At 44.5% G+C, this 16710-nt stretch overlaps 1 protein-coding gene across 2 annotated transcripts in view; it reads right to left on the bottom strand.

Annotated features, from left to right (window-relative positions):
- Positions 1–16710, bottom strand: part of EPB41L5 (erythrocyte membrane protein band 4.1 like 5) — a 50279-nt gene that overhangs the window by 16524 nt on the left and 17045 nt on the right. For both annotated transcript variants that reach the window (XM_019553872.1, XM_019553873.1), the window contains exons 3-11: positions 13390–13432; positions 12182–12260; positions 9239–9283; positions 8819–8871; positions 7014–7134; positions 6457–6544; positions 5346–5434; positions 3636–3705; positions 2300–2469 (exon numbers count right to left, since the gene is read on the bottom strand). In XM_019553872.1, the coding sequence (XP_019409417.1) occupies positions 2300–2469; positions 3636–3705; positions 5346–5434; positions 6457–6544; positions 7014–7134; positions 8819–8871; positions 9239–9283; positions 12182–12260; positions 13390–13432 (758 nt within the window). The remainder of the gene's footprint in view (positions 1–2299; positions 2470–3635; positions 3706–5345; positions 5435–6456; positions 6545–7013; positions 7135–8818; positions 8872–9238; positions 9284–12181; positions 12261–13389; positions 13433–16710) is intronic.

Here is a 16710-nt window from a genome sequence, read left to right as displayed (position 1 = left end):
CTCAGAGGAAAGGCAGCAAGAGGGCACAGCAGCCCCCCTGGCTCTCCAGGGACCTAGCAGACCTCCTGAGGCTAAAAAGGCAGGCCTACAAAGGATGAAGGATAGGATTCACCTTCAAGGAGGATTATTCTGCACTGGTCTGGTCCTGCAGGGAGCAAACCAGGAAAGCCAAAGCTGCAACTGAACTCCAACTAGCTTCGAGCATCAAGGACAGTAAAAAGTCCTCTTTCAGATACGTGGAGAGCCGGAGGAAAAGCAAGGGCAACATTGTTTCCCTGCTGAACCTGATGGGGCAACTGACAACTGACGCCCAGGAAAAAGCCGCCCTATTAAATGGGTACTTTGCGTTGGTCTTTCATCAGTCCCGTGGGATGCCCATGCCCGCTACGGAACAGGGAGGTCCGGGTGAGGGAGTTCCCCTGCCCTCCATTAACGCACACCTCGTGAAGGAACACCTTGAGAAGCTGGATACCTTCAAGTCAGCCGGTCCTGCTGATCTACACCCCAGGGTACTCAAGGAGCTGGCAAGCATCATAGCCCAGCCTCTGGCATGGATCTCTGAAAACTCCTGGCGCTCTGGTGTAGCGCCCAAAGACTGGAAGAAGGCCAATGTGGGCGGACAAGAACCTGATGGTGTTTAACACTGAAAAATGCAAGGTTCTCTACCTTGGGAAGAAAACCTGCAGCATCCTTATAGGCTCGGCAGTGCTACGCTGGCTACCACTACGGAAGAAAGAGACTTGGGGGTCGTCATTGACCACAAGATGAACATGAGCCTGCAATGTGATGCTGCAGCTAGTAAAGCAACCGAAATGCTGGCTTGCATCCATAGATGCTTCTCAAGCAGATCCCGGGACGTCATTCTCCCCTTGCACTAGGCCTTGGTGAGGCCGCAGCAGGAGTACTACATGCAGTTTTTGGCTCCGCGATTCAAAAAGGATGTGGAGAAGCTTGAGAGGGTGCAGAGAAGAGCCATGCGCACAATCAGAGGTCAGGAAAATAGACCTTACGACGACAGGCTGAGAGCCATGGGGCTCTTTAGCCTGGAAAAGCGCAGGCTCAGGGTGATCTGATGGCCACCTATAAGTTTATTGGGGTGACCACCAGGATCTGGGGGAACATTTGTTCACCAGAGTGCCCCAAGGCATGACGAGGTCAAATGGTCATAAACTACTACAAGACTATTTCAGGTTGACATAAGGAAGAATGTCTTTCCTGTCCAAGTCCCCAAGGTCTGGAACAGCCTGCCATCGGAGGTGGTTCAAGCACCTACATTGAACACCTTCAAGGCAAACTGGATGCTTATCTTGCTGGGATCCTATGACCTCAGCTGGCTTCCTGCCCTGGGGGAAGGGGCTGGACTTGATGATCTTCTGAGGTCCCTTCCAGCCCTAATGTCTATGAAATCTATGAACTTACAGGCAAGAATTATGCTTCAGCAGAGCATAATTTTGCTTAGCTGAAGATGTAAGAGCTTAACTGACTCAGAGTCAATTCGAGTGGACTGAAGTGGAATTCCAAGCAGAAACGAAGCATGCCTCCCCCCCATACACCAACCCACAGATGAAAGACTGCCAGCCTTACAGCACCTCTCTAGGACAGACCCTGGGACTTTCTGCAAATCTGTGAAAATTCCCACACAATGAAGCCCTGATCTGAGTTAAGGTTTGTAGGCACTACCACAATGCGAGCAACAACATCAATTCAAAAGTCTCCAGAGAGCCAACATGGTCAAAAGTGGAAGTCTGAGGAAGGCCAACATTACATCCCCTATGGCAGTGGTCTCCAAAGTGGGGTGTGCAAGACAATCCATTGGGATGCAGGAAGAAAATACTAGGGCTTCTATTTATATTTATATAAATATACGTATATTGGGGGGGGTGCTCAAAAATTTTTACTGATAGGGGTGCACAATCAAAAAAGTTTGAAGACCACTGCTCTATGGGATGGGAGGACAGAGATAGATTTTCAAGATGACCAGGACAAAAGTGCTACTGGTCTGCACAGATCTAAATCAACCTTCTGAATTGTACTTGGAAGTAAATAGGGGTTCTCTGGTTTCCCTCAAGTCTTGAGTTGGCTTTAGGGCACAGAGGAGAAAGAGGCAACTTCAGTTAGCAAATCAGGAGAGACTTGTTCATTTAAGACTGTACTTGGTTACCACAGTAACGGGTTAATTTTAAATAATTTATCTTCACAATTTGAGGTGTTTGCACTGTATGGAAATTGTATACCACTTTCCTTTCCAAGAGGCTAGAAATGGGAAGAGACAAGATACTGAATGTGAGACGACACTGACCTGTATCTGAACCGCGATCCCAAACGAATGAAGCCTGATCGGCTTGAGCTTTGTTGCACAGGTCCCCTGAGCCGGAAGAAGGCATGATGTTCCACTGCACACTTCCATAAGTGTTTACAGGCTTTAGGGTGATCCAGCCTAAAGACAAAGGTGTGCTCCTGCTCCTTTCCCTTAAAGCACAGAACACACACTGTGAGCTCCCAGGGACTTGGGCAAGATGGAGTAAGAGTTCACTGCACAACTAGATGTGCACTAAATAAAACTTATATTCACCTGCAATGGAAAGATCTTGCACCTTTATCTTTGCCTCAGTCTTGGATGGGTATAATATTTCCAATATAAACAGCAATTGCTGGAGAGAATATTCATTATTTTTAATTGCATGAACAGGTAGTTTGGTCTTTTTTTTTTTCCCCACAGAGCAAGTCAGAAATTAATTATAACGGTCTGTCCAGTCTGGTTCAGGGCTGAGAACAAAGAACCAGGACAGTTACCAGCCATCAGCTAAAATTTGCTTTTAAAAACTTAGCAAGTGTGTGCTACTGATGGAAGGTGGCTTACAAAGGACACTGCCTGTACTGGCTTGCTCCAAATTATACACACGAGACCATGCATGTCAAGGGGGGGAAGCACTGAAAATGTTTACTGAACTGGATGTTAGCAATACTGTGCCTACAAGAGACCCTATGTTAAACTGATCTCTGCAAAGGTTGGAAGAAAAACATTTTAAGGGGAAAAGGTGCGAGGAGACTGACAACCTTTCCAAAAGTTGTAACAATTGGTCCAATTCTTTAAGTTGTTGGAAAGAGAGCTAGATCCAGGCCCTTTAAGAAGCCAAGCTCTGAACGATTATGGATTGAAGCTGTTCCAAGAAAGGTACTTTTTATGAAAGCTAGCTTTCTAGTTTCCCAAATCAGATCAGCCTCCATGAGCTACCAATCTCCTCTTTTCATAATCTGCTCAGCTCAAAGCAATTTCTCCTCCTGGAAGCACTTTTGGCATCTGTTTCAGAAATGAAGTCCAACTGCTTGGGATTTATAATACCTCCCTTTGCCAGCTTTCTTAAACAATGCAAAGCAGCAAACTCACTCTTTGCAAGTGCTGTAGCCCATGCTATTTAAACACTGCACTGGTAAAATAAAAGAAAAAACAGAGACATGGCTCAATTTCTTTTATACATAATCCCTTTCATCCTCCCAAAAATCACAAGTAGAAATCCCACAATGCTGCCATGCTATTCCTGCAAACTTAGACCAAAAACTCCACCAAGAGTTACTAATAGTTGCAAATCTTACCTATGTGGCAGCAAAACAGGTAAGAGCAAAAGTTTACCTACCTGTTCATCATCTTCAACAACAACTAGTGTTAATTTATTCTTCTTGAAATCCAGTCTAGTTATCTTTGGCCTGCAAAATGAACATGAAAAAACAGCATATATAAACCTGAACCATCTATTAGTACCTAGCTGAAAGTTATGCAGTGTTCTCCTCCAGAACTCACCCAACAAGCAGCAACAAATTTTTAAAAATATATGAAGCAACTTGGTTAGACAGTAAATGCATTCCCAAAACAGAAAGAGGTGGGCATTCTTCATCAAGAACTTCAGAGATTTCAAAAGACGCAGAAATGTTTAAAAGGATGAAGTTACCATTGGAAGCAAGCAAGATGCTCCTCCAATGGTTCCACAGTTGTTCTACTCTGCAACTGTGCAAAACCAAGGGCTGTGCTGGGCTGACAAAGCCCCATGCTATCACAGGTTAAACGAACTTCCACCATTGAGGTCATTAAGTAAAGGCAAGCTGCCCCATGGTCCAGGTCCTCAAAAAGCTCCAATAAGGATGGCCCCCACAGACTCTAGTACCACATGCAAGTTCCAAGTGGCACAGCATGGATGTGGGAAAGCAGGACTTGGCATATACTACCAAAAACCCAATGGAGTAGAGGAAGATGCAAGATATGAGCTTACCAGCTGGGTCACACAGCACACAGATACAGAATGCCAATACTGTTAAGTAAGTCTGCCTGCTTTTTCAGAGTAGGATGCAGTAGTTAAAGATTACTGTGCTTTACACCAGTGGTGTTCAACCTCTGGCCTGCTAGCAACGGTGGCCTTTACCCCCTGGGCTCCAGAGCCAAATGAAAGCTTTGCACTCACCAGCATGGGCTTTGGCCACAGACATGCTTTTGTGCAGCTCTAGAGCTCAGAGGATGAACACTGCTGCCATCTGCACCCTTCCCCTTGCTGAATTCAGCAGCAGGGAAAAAGAGGGGATGATCAACAGCAACATTTGCCTGTGTTGCCACACCAGTGAGCTCAGAGTTTTAGCAGAGCAATGGAGCTGAAAGGCTGACTGCTGCAGCTGCTCATCCTTTCTTTTCCCCTGCTGCTGAATTCAAATCTCCAACGAATTGTGGTTGGTGTTATGCCTAGGGACTTTAAGGTACAACAGCTGCATTGGTACAAACTGGGCAAAACACCTTACTGCTATGCAGCTATATATATTTTTTTCCTCAGGCCTGAACTCACTTCTTTATAGCATGTGTGGGGCAGAAAAGGGGCCATTTCCTTCACAAGAGACGAGCTTCAGTATTCTGCTTTCAACAAGTTATGACATGTCATTGCTCTCCTCCAAGTCACCTTAAGAAGAAAGCCACATTTGGCCTGTATGTCCAAACAGGCTCAATGTGATTAGCTGAATGTTCTCTCTTTCCTCCCATACACTGTGATAAACAAACACACAATGAACTCCCATAATGGTAGCATGAACTCCCAAGCATACTTTCCGAGGTTGTCCCATCACCCCCTCTCCCCTTATACATGGTGCACCCAAAAGCCCACTAAGATATTTGTCAAGAACATTAGCCAAGAATGATTATGTTTTGGACATTACAAAAAATCCCACAGCTTTAACCCTATGGAATATTTTGCAGATTAGCTGTATTGACCAATTGTCCCAGACCCCTGACGTTGACACATACTTAGCTACTGTAAAAGTGAAGACCACCGACTGGAAGATCTCTTAAGACATTTCATTAACCAACTTACCAGAAAAACAAACCAATCTTGGTGTCTCCTTCAAATACAAGGACTCCTGTTGGCGTCAGGCCGAGGCTGTAATCATTGCCGTCCCTTGCCTAGTTACCAAGGTTGAAAACTCTGTCATTTCCATATGTATGGACTTGCATACAAATTCTTCCAACATTCTATATTTTATACATATATTCTATACTTAAGGGCTGTCAAAACTCTTCCTTTCTGCCTGTGTCCCTGCTTCAGGGAACAGGGCAGTGCAACAAGGTGCAGCCTTCAGTGCTGGGGGAGTCTACACCTCAGTATGCCTGAGCAGCACAGTGCAGCAGGGTAGCTCGCAGCTAGGAAGCTCAAGCTGCAGTGCCTGCGTGCATGGTGCATCTGGGCAGGAGAAGTCACAGTAAGTCCCACAGTGCAGCACAGAGCATCAGTGCAGCAGGGGTAGGGGGAGGGCAGTGCTACACAGGGGGCACACAGGGTACAGTGGGGGGATGTAGCCCCACTGGCATGGTACTCAGCCACTTAAAAGCTGGGCAGCCCTGCTATACGTCATTGCTAATATTTTACTACAGTTGTTTACTACAATTGGCATTTTACTGCAATAACCATAATCTCACAAACCAGTTGCATTGAAGAATCCTACTAAGTAAATTATTTAGCAACACGACTCTTTAAAAAGACCCGGATAAAGCAAAGAAAGCGTTCCTTGAAATCCACAGACCTTGTATGATTCTCTACCATTATTCCTTCACAACACTCTGTTCTTCCTCTGTGTGGTTTGTAAACTAATACTCGATTAAATCCCAGCCAATTTTGATTTTATTCACTCACTCTCACAGAGCTTTTAAGCTGAATGCAAGTTGTAGTACCTGTTTTCACATGGTATATGCAACAAAAAATATACCATTTAAAATACAGCTTCCAGAATCCCACAACGTAATTATGTGAAGCAAAACAACGGTGCATAACCAGACTAAGTATCACATGGTTTAGACAAGCACAACATTCTTGTCTGAGCTTAATTTGTTTTCCTCTATGGCACTTTGCTTTGCCCAGCACTTGAATATTTGTCCTGCAAACACAGACATCTCTAAAAATAAAGTCACGGTCTGGTGAGCAAACTTACCTTGACTATATGCATGTCCACCCCATACATTTCCAGCCACTTAGCTTTGTTCAGGTAATTAGTTTCAGCTTGAGCTGGTGCTTGCCCTCTGAAATAAAGTTAAAACATAAGCCTGGAAAAAACTACACAAAGGAAAACCAGGCACACAGGAAAAGAGTAAAAGAAATGCTGGTGGGTTTGTAACTAGCAAAACACTGAAGGCTCCTGTGCTAGTTTCTATGGACACTAAAGTCACTTCCAAAACTTTTAACCTGAGAAGGACTTTGCAAAATGTACTATGTGAAAAAAGTTATCTAATTTTGCAATTCATCCAGATTGCTTGGTTTTTCCGTTGATGGAAAGTGAAGTTTCTCCTCTAACTGCAGTGCCAAAGGAGAGAGAAATACCAGTTTTCACATTTTATTCCCTAAAACTCTTTGCTGGAATGCCGTTAGGACTGCATTCGGATACAACCTGACACAGGAAGATCAGTGGCATCACTGGGGTGCCTTTACAAATGCTTTACCCAGGGAAGAGTCAGGAAGTAGATTCAGTGAGTGTATTGGGAGCTCTTGTACCTGCATTCCTTCCACTTGTCAAAAATAGCCAGTTCCATCTCTTCAGTCTGAGTGGGCACAAATCTGAACTCAGACACCAGTTCAGGGACATGCTCAGCAGGATCATAATCTCCAAGTTCAGCTACAAAGGAAGAATTCTGTCAAGAGGCATCCATTCAAGGCTAATCCTACCTCAAAGGCAGTGGTGTTAATAACTGGTTAGGCTAAAGCAGGGATTGGCAACCTACAGTCCATGGAGCCACAGGGTTTTGGAGGTATTTGGCAGTGAGGAGCTTTTCCTATATGTCAGCCAGGCAGTGGGGTGAAGCAGTGGCACTGGCAGTTGCTGGGGACTAGTCCTGGTCTGCTTAAGACTGGAGCTGGGTCATTCCAGCACACTGCTGTAAAACACTGCTGACCACTGAGCTAAAGCATCAACAACTTAAAAAAAAAAGTAGAAGTGTTCGAGATCTTGAACTTCTACCTCCCACAATATTGCATGTCACTTCTTTTGGCCTTGTAGGCATTAACACACAAATCTATGGTCCATATGTGATCCCAGCATGCGCTACTGTGAAATTACATTATTTCTATTAGTCTAAACATTTCTTGGTGGGGGGGAGGAATCAATCAAAAGTGGTACTTTATGGCAAAAATCATCAATATGACTGAAAAGTACCAGTTTGAATTTAACCAATTTAGTGTTGAAGTCTTTCCAAATTCAAGACCGAAAGTTATTAAACATGACTGTAAAACAGGAGTAAGGCAACCCTCGGTATGTGTGCCAGAGCACGGAAAACGAAGGCATTTTGCTTGGCATGTGCATCTCAGGACAGACGGTGAGGGAGCCATCCCTGCTGTGGCCCCGTCCCCACCATCTGCCTCGAGGTGTGCATACTTCTATCGCTGGCAGTGAGCTGGACCAGGGCTCTGTGGACCCCAGTGCAGCTGCTTGCAACCTCCTCACTGTCTGCTGCAAGCAGTCCAGGCTCCGTGGCAGGGGGCTGTCCAGAGCCCAGGTGGGCTGTAGCAGGCAGCTGGGAGGCTGCAAGTGGCTGCACCAGGGTTTGTGGAGCTCTGGCCTGGCTCACTGCCGGTGGCAGGTGCACGGGTGCCTTGGGGCAGCGGAAGGGGAAGAGGCCAGGGCTGTGCTGCCACAACAAGGATCAGGCTCCTAGTGGCTCCCCTGCCATCTGGCACTGGCCATACAACCTCTTACAAGTCAAGGTTGTGGGCGTTTTTGGCATACTGCCCAAAAATGTTGCTGATCCCTGCTGTAAAACATTGATTAAAACCAAAATAGGGTGTCAAACGTTCCTAAGAACCCTCCACAAAAAATACCCTAAACGTATAAGCAGAAAAATAAGAAAACACTTTTCCACTTAGAGCATACTAGTATCACAATATTTTTATTACATCAAGGTGCAGGCTCCCTTTTTCACAGACGCTAAGCGTCAAAGATCAGTATTTTCCAAACCTAAGCACAACAGAGAGTCAAAATACAGTATCTGGAGTTTAATAATCTGAAACATTAACCAGCTGAAAGGTTTTGTATTAACTATCTACAGCAAAAGTAACCACAATCCTAACCCAGCATTTATCTAACGTTCTTCCACGAGGAAAGTTCCAGAGGAGTGCACACATACTGCCCACAGAAAGCAGACACTTGCACAGATGTCTGAGAAAAGAATGTTTCTAGGGAAAACAAAATGAAACACGTATAGCTCACGCTCCATTTTTGGCCAGCGGGATAAGGGGGCGGTGGTGGGGGTGGGAGTAACCAGGCCACAAGGTAGGGTCCTGACAAGTTCTCCCATTCTGCTCACCTTGCAAGTTATGAGCTGCCAACTGGACTGCTGTGTCAAAGGGACATTCCAACCTGTCACAGGAAAAACAGGTCATTCAGCAAATCTTTGCTTATCAGGGGTTTTGTAAAGTTGATATCACTGAAGCCATTATACTGAGACACGGGAAACTGCAAATGCTTTCGCTGAGGGATGAATCTTCAATAATTTTAGAAAAGCATTATAATAAAAGAAGCGCTGTTTTTTTTTTTGCTGGGGGGGGGGGGTTGAAACAGCATGCCAAAAATATGTATTTGTATACACACAGGCAGGATTAAAGGGAAAATACATTTTGTCAAAGTGAATGAAATATGATACTTTTTCAAAGAGACTGTATTAAACCTCATGCTAGAGACACTAATTGGCTGACAGACTTTCATACAAATAATGACAAATACTTACTTTCCACTGAGGATATCTTGTTTTAGCTGCAGGACAAATAAATATCTATGAGGACAGAGAGGAAAGAAAGCCATCAGTTAGTTAGCAGGTCTAATATTAGACGGTCAGCGGTCAGAGGCAGCTGCAACCTGGCCTTTAACTATTTGAAACTTAAAGATTTAAGGTACTACTTATTGATCTTTCAAGGCCCCTCAGTCTTTTGGCCCTACTCCTCCTACTAGAAAGTTGGTCCAAAGCCTCACTGCTCCCATGGTTAGAAACCACCTTCTAATTTTACACTCACTTTGTTCTTATACAACCATTGTCCCTTAGCTGGAAGTAGCTCCTCAGCCTCCTCCCTGATGGGAGTTATATAGAGCGGCCACCTCCTCTCTTCGCCTTTGCTTTGCGACACTGAACCACCAAAGTTCTTCGAGTCTCCTCTTGTATGGCATTCGAGGCTCTCCATTCTAGTTTGAGTTCATCTTTTATGAGTACAGGTGACAAGAACCATATTCTAACTAAGACTGAATTAATATTTTGTACAACAGCACTAACATTTACCTATTTCTACTGCTACTCTCTCAACCAATGCACCCTAGAAATGTATTTGCCTTGTATTTGTCCTGTTTCTCCTCAGTCATTGTAACTGATGAACTCTTCACTTACAGCTTGCATGATCATACTATTATTTCATTCCATTTCTCTTATTCCACCTTTGAAGCCCATCTAGTTCTTTTTACATGGCACTCTGATCCTCCTTCTACACTGACAACTCCAAACTATGCAACTTCACCATAAGTACCTCTTCATTTCTTCCACTAAAGTAATTAATAAAAATATTAAACAAGACTGCCTGAAAAACTGATCTTGGTCGACTCCACTAGTAACCCCTCGCCAGCCTGAGACTTTCAACACCCCCTGCTGTCGTCTCCCTGTTATTTACCAACCTTACAACTGTTCTACTAACACCCCCCCGCCATCTCCTCCAGCTTTGTCAGTAATTTCCTACGTGGCACCACATCAAAGATTTTGCCAATATCCCATTGCAGGATTCACCACATTTACTCTGTCTAGAAAGTCAGCTCTCACAAAGAAAGCTACATCTTATCACAATTATATAGTGAGAAGTAAGAGTCACCCTGCCTCATGCTAAAAAGTCAAACTTGGTAAGCAGGACATGGCCATTAGCCATCTATAGTCGCAGGGAAGGCAAAAGTACAACTTTCTCTTGGAAAGTTCAAGCTTTCAGGGGCCTTGTTCTTCGGGCTACTCTTACTTGAATTCTGGTGTACTGCCCAAGTTGGCACAGTTACAGAAGATAGTTACCTCCTTTTGATTTGTTTTGTAAACATTAATATGGCTGATATCTTAAAAGGGATGAGCAAGCCTTTGTTTATGGGAAAGGCAGTCCTGGCTGAATCAGAAGTTGATAAGTAACTTGGTGGCTTCTTTAACAGCTGGCATCTCGAACACCACGGTTTCAGCAATCCTCATTAAGTAACTCCAGGAAGACTTTAAAATGATCTATTGTTCTGCTTTGCATTAAATCCGTACTAGTGCAAAAAAAGACTGTTTTGCCAGGTGACAACAATGTCTAGACCTTTACGAGCAATGCAGGGCAATATAATGAGCTAGTCTTGCCAAAAACAACGACTTCCTACGCTCAATTGCAGTGGAAACTTGCTTCGCAATGCCCAGGATGGTGGACAGGGGTGCACCAATAAAGATTTTTGGGGCTGATACAAATAGCTGATTTTTAAGGGGGCATATCGGCCGATACCAATCTGATTTCTGATACCAGCCTGGCAGCTTGGAGAGCTGTGTCCAGCTGGTAAGTCTGGTATGGTGGAAGGGGAGGGGGGGAATGGAAGGAGCGTGGGGGGGGTGCAGATCAAGGCCCCTGCGGTGAGGGAGGGAAGGAGGCTGGGGCTGCACCGGGCTCTTCCTAGCTGGGCAGATCCAGGGGTACATACCCCACCCCGCAGATGAGCAGCAGAGGGAGCTGCCAGACGAGCACCGGATGAGCTAAGCACAGCAGTGGGAGCAGCTCCCTCCTTCCCACGCCCATCCCAGCCCCAGCTACAGCCTGCCCAACCCACGCAGATCTGAGGGCCACCCCCCCCCTTGCGTCCCGTGCCTGCCCCAAGCCTAGCTTCACTCCCTCCCTCTGTCACTGGGGGCCTTGATCTGCCCCCCCACATGCCCCTTCCACCACACCAGATTTACCAGGTGGAGGCAGCTCTCCACACTGCTGGATGCAATCCTCGCCACTTATGTGCTGTGCTGCAGCTGTGCGCAAGCGTGGGCATTTATCAGAGTAACAAGGCTTCCTAGGGATTTCACTAAGTGCAAAGCCAAGATCCACACTAACACATACTGAAAAAAAAATGTGTAATGCATCTGACTGGTGCAGTCTGCAGTACTTACAACTAAAAGAAACAGGAGTATTCAAGGAAGAATTCACACTTTCCCCAACATGCGTACTCCATCAGCAGAACTAAGCTGCCTTCTACAGCTTATCTCGTCATTCAAATCAGTTACGTTCTTCCCTCCTTCAGAATACAGGCAATACATTTCAAAAGAGTCTTGATTTTTACCTCTAACAGCCCGAGAGGAAGGATATGAAACGACCCACGGATAGAGAATCCTGCACATGTACCACAGTGGACTTGCATCTCAGGTGGTACGAGAAAAAAAATCTTCTATTTTATATATATTTTGCGGAAGTCCTACCAGTAAAGGGACCTAACCAAACTGAATTCTAACAAACAGCAGTTAGAAAGGCTGTTAGTGTCTCAGAATACCTGCTTACCCTAGCTAGCAGAGCTGAGTAATGCAAAGATGCATCAAATAATGTATTAAATGAAAAATGATGTTGGACACATTATCTAAAAAATCCAGCAAACTAACTCTAGTAAAATAGTTACATCTGTTAAGAGAAACACAACATGCTTCAACTACCTGGTTAATTCTTCACGCAGATTGTTGGGTTCAGAGGAGTAAAACTTCACACGAAAATGCAGACAATATGGCGGGCCAACTGCAAAGTAGAACACATTTAAGACATTATCTAGGGAAGACTTACATTTATTATCAAATGGAATCATGCATTAAATCTAACACTATTCTTACTTCACTATAAGGTACTTGAGGCAAGAATTCCCTGTGACAAATAAATAAAATCAGGATGAAAACAAGTGCTTAAGTATACCCACAATATACTGTGTTTCATATATTACACATCAATCCAACAGTCGTATCACATTAAGTTGATCTGTCTTGCCAGGAACAGACAAATCTAGGTTAATCCCAATGTTTAAGGGCTCTATCTATCACAGAGAAAGCTGTGAATCTTGGCTCTGCACTCAGCCAAATCCCTCCGAACTCTGCTGCTCTGTGTAAGACGTTTTCAAGGCTCTGGGAAATACCTGCTGTTGACAACTTAGGCTAACATATTCCACAGAGTTTTAGACCCAGTTTAGTGGGGTTTAACAATCCCTCAGTGGAGGTACTGTTCCGTTCTTAAGGCAAAAAGTTAATCCAACCAAAGTCTGGATTAAAAGTTCTTCGAAACTGCACAGCTTTAGATGGATCTGCAAACTGAATGTTAGGTACCTTCTCTCTGATAGTGCTTCCAAAATTTTCATTATTAATTTAGCACCACAAGTTCCTAAAGACTACTTCCAGCCAGCACCAAAGTACCACCTAAAAGGGAGCCAAAAGTGACATGGTAATGTTATTATCAGGACATGCTTCATTGAACCCACCCCACAGGCAACTACCAACATGTACGCCACATGTACTTTCATAGGCAAATCAGACATGGATTAGGATACTCTGCAAGGGATGGACAATAAGGCAACTTTCCCTTTTGTCAGGAGAAGAATATTACTGGTAGTGCAGCAGTCTCAGTTACTCTGACTTCAAATAAACCTGTCTTATGGTTAATGAGCCTTCAGCGTGTTTTGATTAAAGAAATTATACTGAAGTTAAAATAAAGAAGAGCAACAGGGAAATTAGATCATCAGAAGAATGTGCCAGGCTTTAATCATGACATCACCTCTCTCAGATTGCTGTCAGCTCCTGCCAAGGCAAATAACAGAGCAGCAAACGCTGCTGAACTCCACGTGCCCAGAATAACAGACCAACAATTTAAAAGGGACACTTACTTTTAACTTGTTTTTTAATGCTTTTGGTGTTGTCCAACCAGTGCTGAAAGACAAAAAATCCTTAGGTTAAAATGAATTTATCATAATACAAGGTAACAAAAGGATTTTTACACAGATGCGAAAATCAGAGAGAGCAGAGCAGCATGGCACCTTATAGACTAACTTGTTCAGATATAGCAGCTTTCATAACCTACTTTGGCAGATCCTACTAATGGAATTGCAAATAGCAGGGGTACTAAATAGAAAGAAATCAAGTCATATAAATACAAATGTTAAGGAAGGGGGAAGAAAGAGGTTGCACTAAGAGAGGCCCTACCTTCTGCCTAACTTCAGACTAATGAGGCTACCGTTCAGTATTTGGGGGAGTAGGCTGTAGCCTACAAAAGCGCATGCCTCTTTGAATGAGTCCAGGGGTGCTCAACTTTTTGGCCCTGTGGGCCAGACAACTGGCATGAGGCCTGTCTGCAGGCTGGATAGGGCTTGTCTGCAGGACAGACCAAGGGTAGGGCTTGGCAGTGCCCTCTCCCACACCCTGTGCAGGATTCAGTCGGGGGCACTGCCCTCTACTTCCCCCAGCTCCCTGCACACAAGGACTGGGTGCCAGGGGAGCAGTGCCACCATCTCTGGCCCTGCACGCTAGGATCAGGCACCAAATCCGGCACGCACAGCCTGGGGCTCCCCAGGGGTCTGGAGTTTCCATGTCACAGCATGTGTCACACAACCAGTATGTGTGACCCATTCATTTGTCTCCTTACTTGCAACTGCCAGGAGTAGAAATCCATGGCATCCTGGTTGAGAACTCATGCTCTAAGACGCGTGTTCATCCTCAGAGGTCAGGATCCTGACTTCATGTTTTTGAGTACATAATTGCATGTATGAGAGCACACCGCACACCTCTGGGTAGAAGGGAGCTTCTGCACTTATAAGTAAGGAACTACCTAAATTGCGGTTTTGTAGATTGAGGAAACTGTGAAATCCAGGGCTGCCCACAAAATCCACAAAAACCATAATTTTTTATTAAGTCTTCCCTTGCTGGGCAGGTCCTGGGAGGGGTTACCAGCTGGTGGGGCAGCAGAAGGAGGGTGGCAGACAAGATTGCGGCTGCCCTCCTCCCCGCCAACACCAGGCCTTGCCACCAATCATCACTGAGGGGCGGGGCCAAAGGGCAATCAGTCAAGATGGCAGCTGACCCCTCATTCCTCCTCTCCCCACCCCAGACCCTCTCTGCCAATCTCTGCTTTGTCTCATCATGAGTTAAGTAGGTCCCTACTTACAAGCAAGAAGGAGATTCCACATCACAGCATGTGTGTCGTTCAGCCAATACGTGTGAGCCAATTCATTTGTCTCCTTACTTGCAACGGCGAGGATTAGAAATCCATGGCACCGTGGCCAGGAGAGTCCACATAGCTACACTCCCATTACTGCAGAAGTTGCACACAATAAGCTAAGAGCTAAGCTGGATGTCTCATGCAACCAGCAGCTGAAATCTATGGCAAGGGGTGTCAATATTCAAATTACCCCTCTCTCTGCAAGTCATGACTCGGGCAGGGCGTATGTGTTGCATCTTCCTCAATATAAATTGTACTGGCTGATTCCAGATGCCTCCTTCCTACCAATCCAACTAAGTGGTATAAATATGCAGTGCTCCCCTGGTTAAACTGCACGCCATACACTGCAAAGAGGCCCCAGTAAGGATGGTGCAGCAATGTTAGCATGGGAAAGAAGAGGTGTTGGCAGGTCACAATGCCGATATAAATGCATTGCTTCCTCCAAAGAACAAAGCAGTCTTGTCGTCTCCTTCCACATGCTAATTCGCAATACCAGGAGGATACCTGCAATCCAGGCAGCCACTGGAACAGGGATATACAACTGCTACTATCCATCTGTCTTGGATCTAGATCCAGCTAAGAAGGATGAGTAATCATTTATTTCTGTGAACCACCTTTTAAGTGGTTATGGACATGGTACATCTTCATAAAAACCTCCAAAAAAAATCTTGCAAGTGGGAGGTCCTTCATCATGAACTGAATTTAATAGTGTTTCTGAACAAAGCAGGACTGTAAGGAGTAACCCAATGAAAATATTCAAGCCATAAGTTTTTCACATTTAAAGTTCTAACCCAATGGAGCAGAGCAGGCTATTTTCTTAGAAAAGAAACAGGATCCCTCACTGTCATGTGTAATGTAGTGAGATGAGGAGAAAAGGCCATTTTCAGACTGCAGGACTGTGTGCATGTCTGTTTTATCTCCAGTCTGTTTTCTTTCATCTCCTCCACATTCCAGTGGTAGGCAGTTAAGAGGCCCGAGACAGGCACTGATAGCATTTTACTTGACTCAGCTCCTGCCACCACCACCTACAACAGTTCAGCTTGAATGGTATGGAGGGGGAGGTGGGAGAAGGGAAACAGCTATTTTTTTTTTCAGATACAAAGCCTTGGGGATACTCTCCGACCCTTCCTAAGAAACTTGCATTTATTCCAAGTGATTAAGATAGAACTCAAACGAGACAGATCCTTCTACCTTCACATTGTGACGAGAGCTTATATTTAGTGCACTCTCCCATCGTAATTCAGGAATAATGTTCACAAAGGCAAATCACTAATTAACTATCAAAAACATATCAGATGGAGAGGGAGCTGAAGTCCTTCTTAAAGCCATCTGGAGTGTGCCACTTCTTCAGAAAAAGAGAAACAACAGCCTTGTAACAAAATGACAACAACAGGCTTGTTTGATAAAAAGCCAGGGGTCTTTCTCATTTGTGGAATTAACTGTTCTGTTATTGTGATGATATCCAAGTTACGTCAAAAACTACACGTAGATTGACATGTAGCCAAAGTAACTGTTTCAGTACAACAAAAAGTAATTTATTTCACAATCTCATTAGCCTTACATAGCATCCAAAAGCTCTTTGTATGTTAGACTAAGGTAAATGTACCACAGATTAAAAGTTCAGTCCCTAAGAAGGAGTTACTATACATTTATGGCCCTGTTAAGGGATAAGCCAAATGTCCTAAAGTCTCCAGTAAGTCATCTTTATCTTCCACATGTCTAGATTGGGTTACGTTGTTCATTGTCAGATTGATCTAAAGCTACTCAAATCAGTATGAGCCCTTCTAATGAGTTCAGTCTGCACTGGATCAAGAGTGGTACTCTATAGACTCTCCTTTTTGCCAAGGTTGGCTTTTCCTATATAGCCTAAAAAGTTTCCCACACAGCATGCTAAAAATACAGAAAGTAGGTGAATATTATGGAGATATTTCTTCACTTCACACAAGGCTATAAAACCTCATTAAAGAAAGGGGGGGGAGCCTGCGTTTGAAAC

The sequence above is a fragment of the Crocodylus porosus genome, unplaced genomic scaffold (assembly GCF_001723895.1).
Source record: "Crocodylus porosus isolate Cpor-Errol unplaced genomic scaffold, CroPor_comp1, whole genome shotgun sequence".
Taxonomy (NCBI): domain Eukaryota; kingdom Metazoa; phylum Chordata; order Crocodylia; family Crocodylidae; genus Crocodylus; species Crocodylus porosus.
This window is presented reverse-complemented; position numbering and strand designations above follow the sequence as displayed.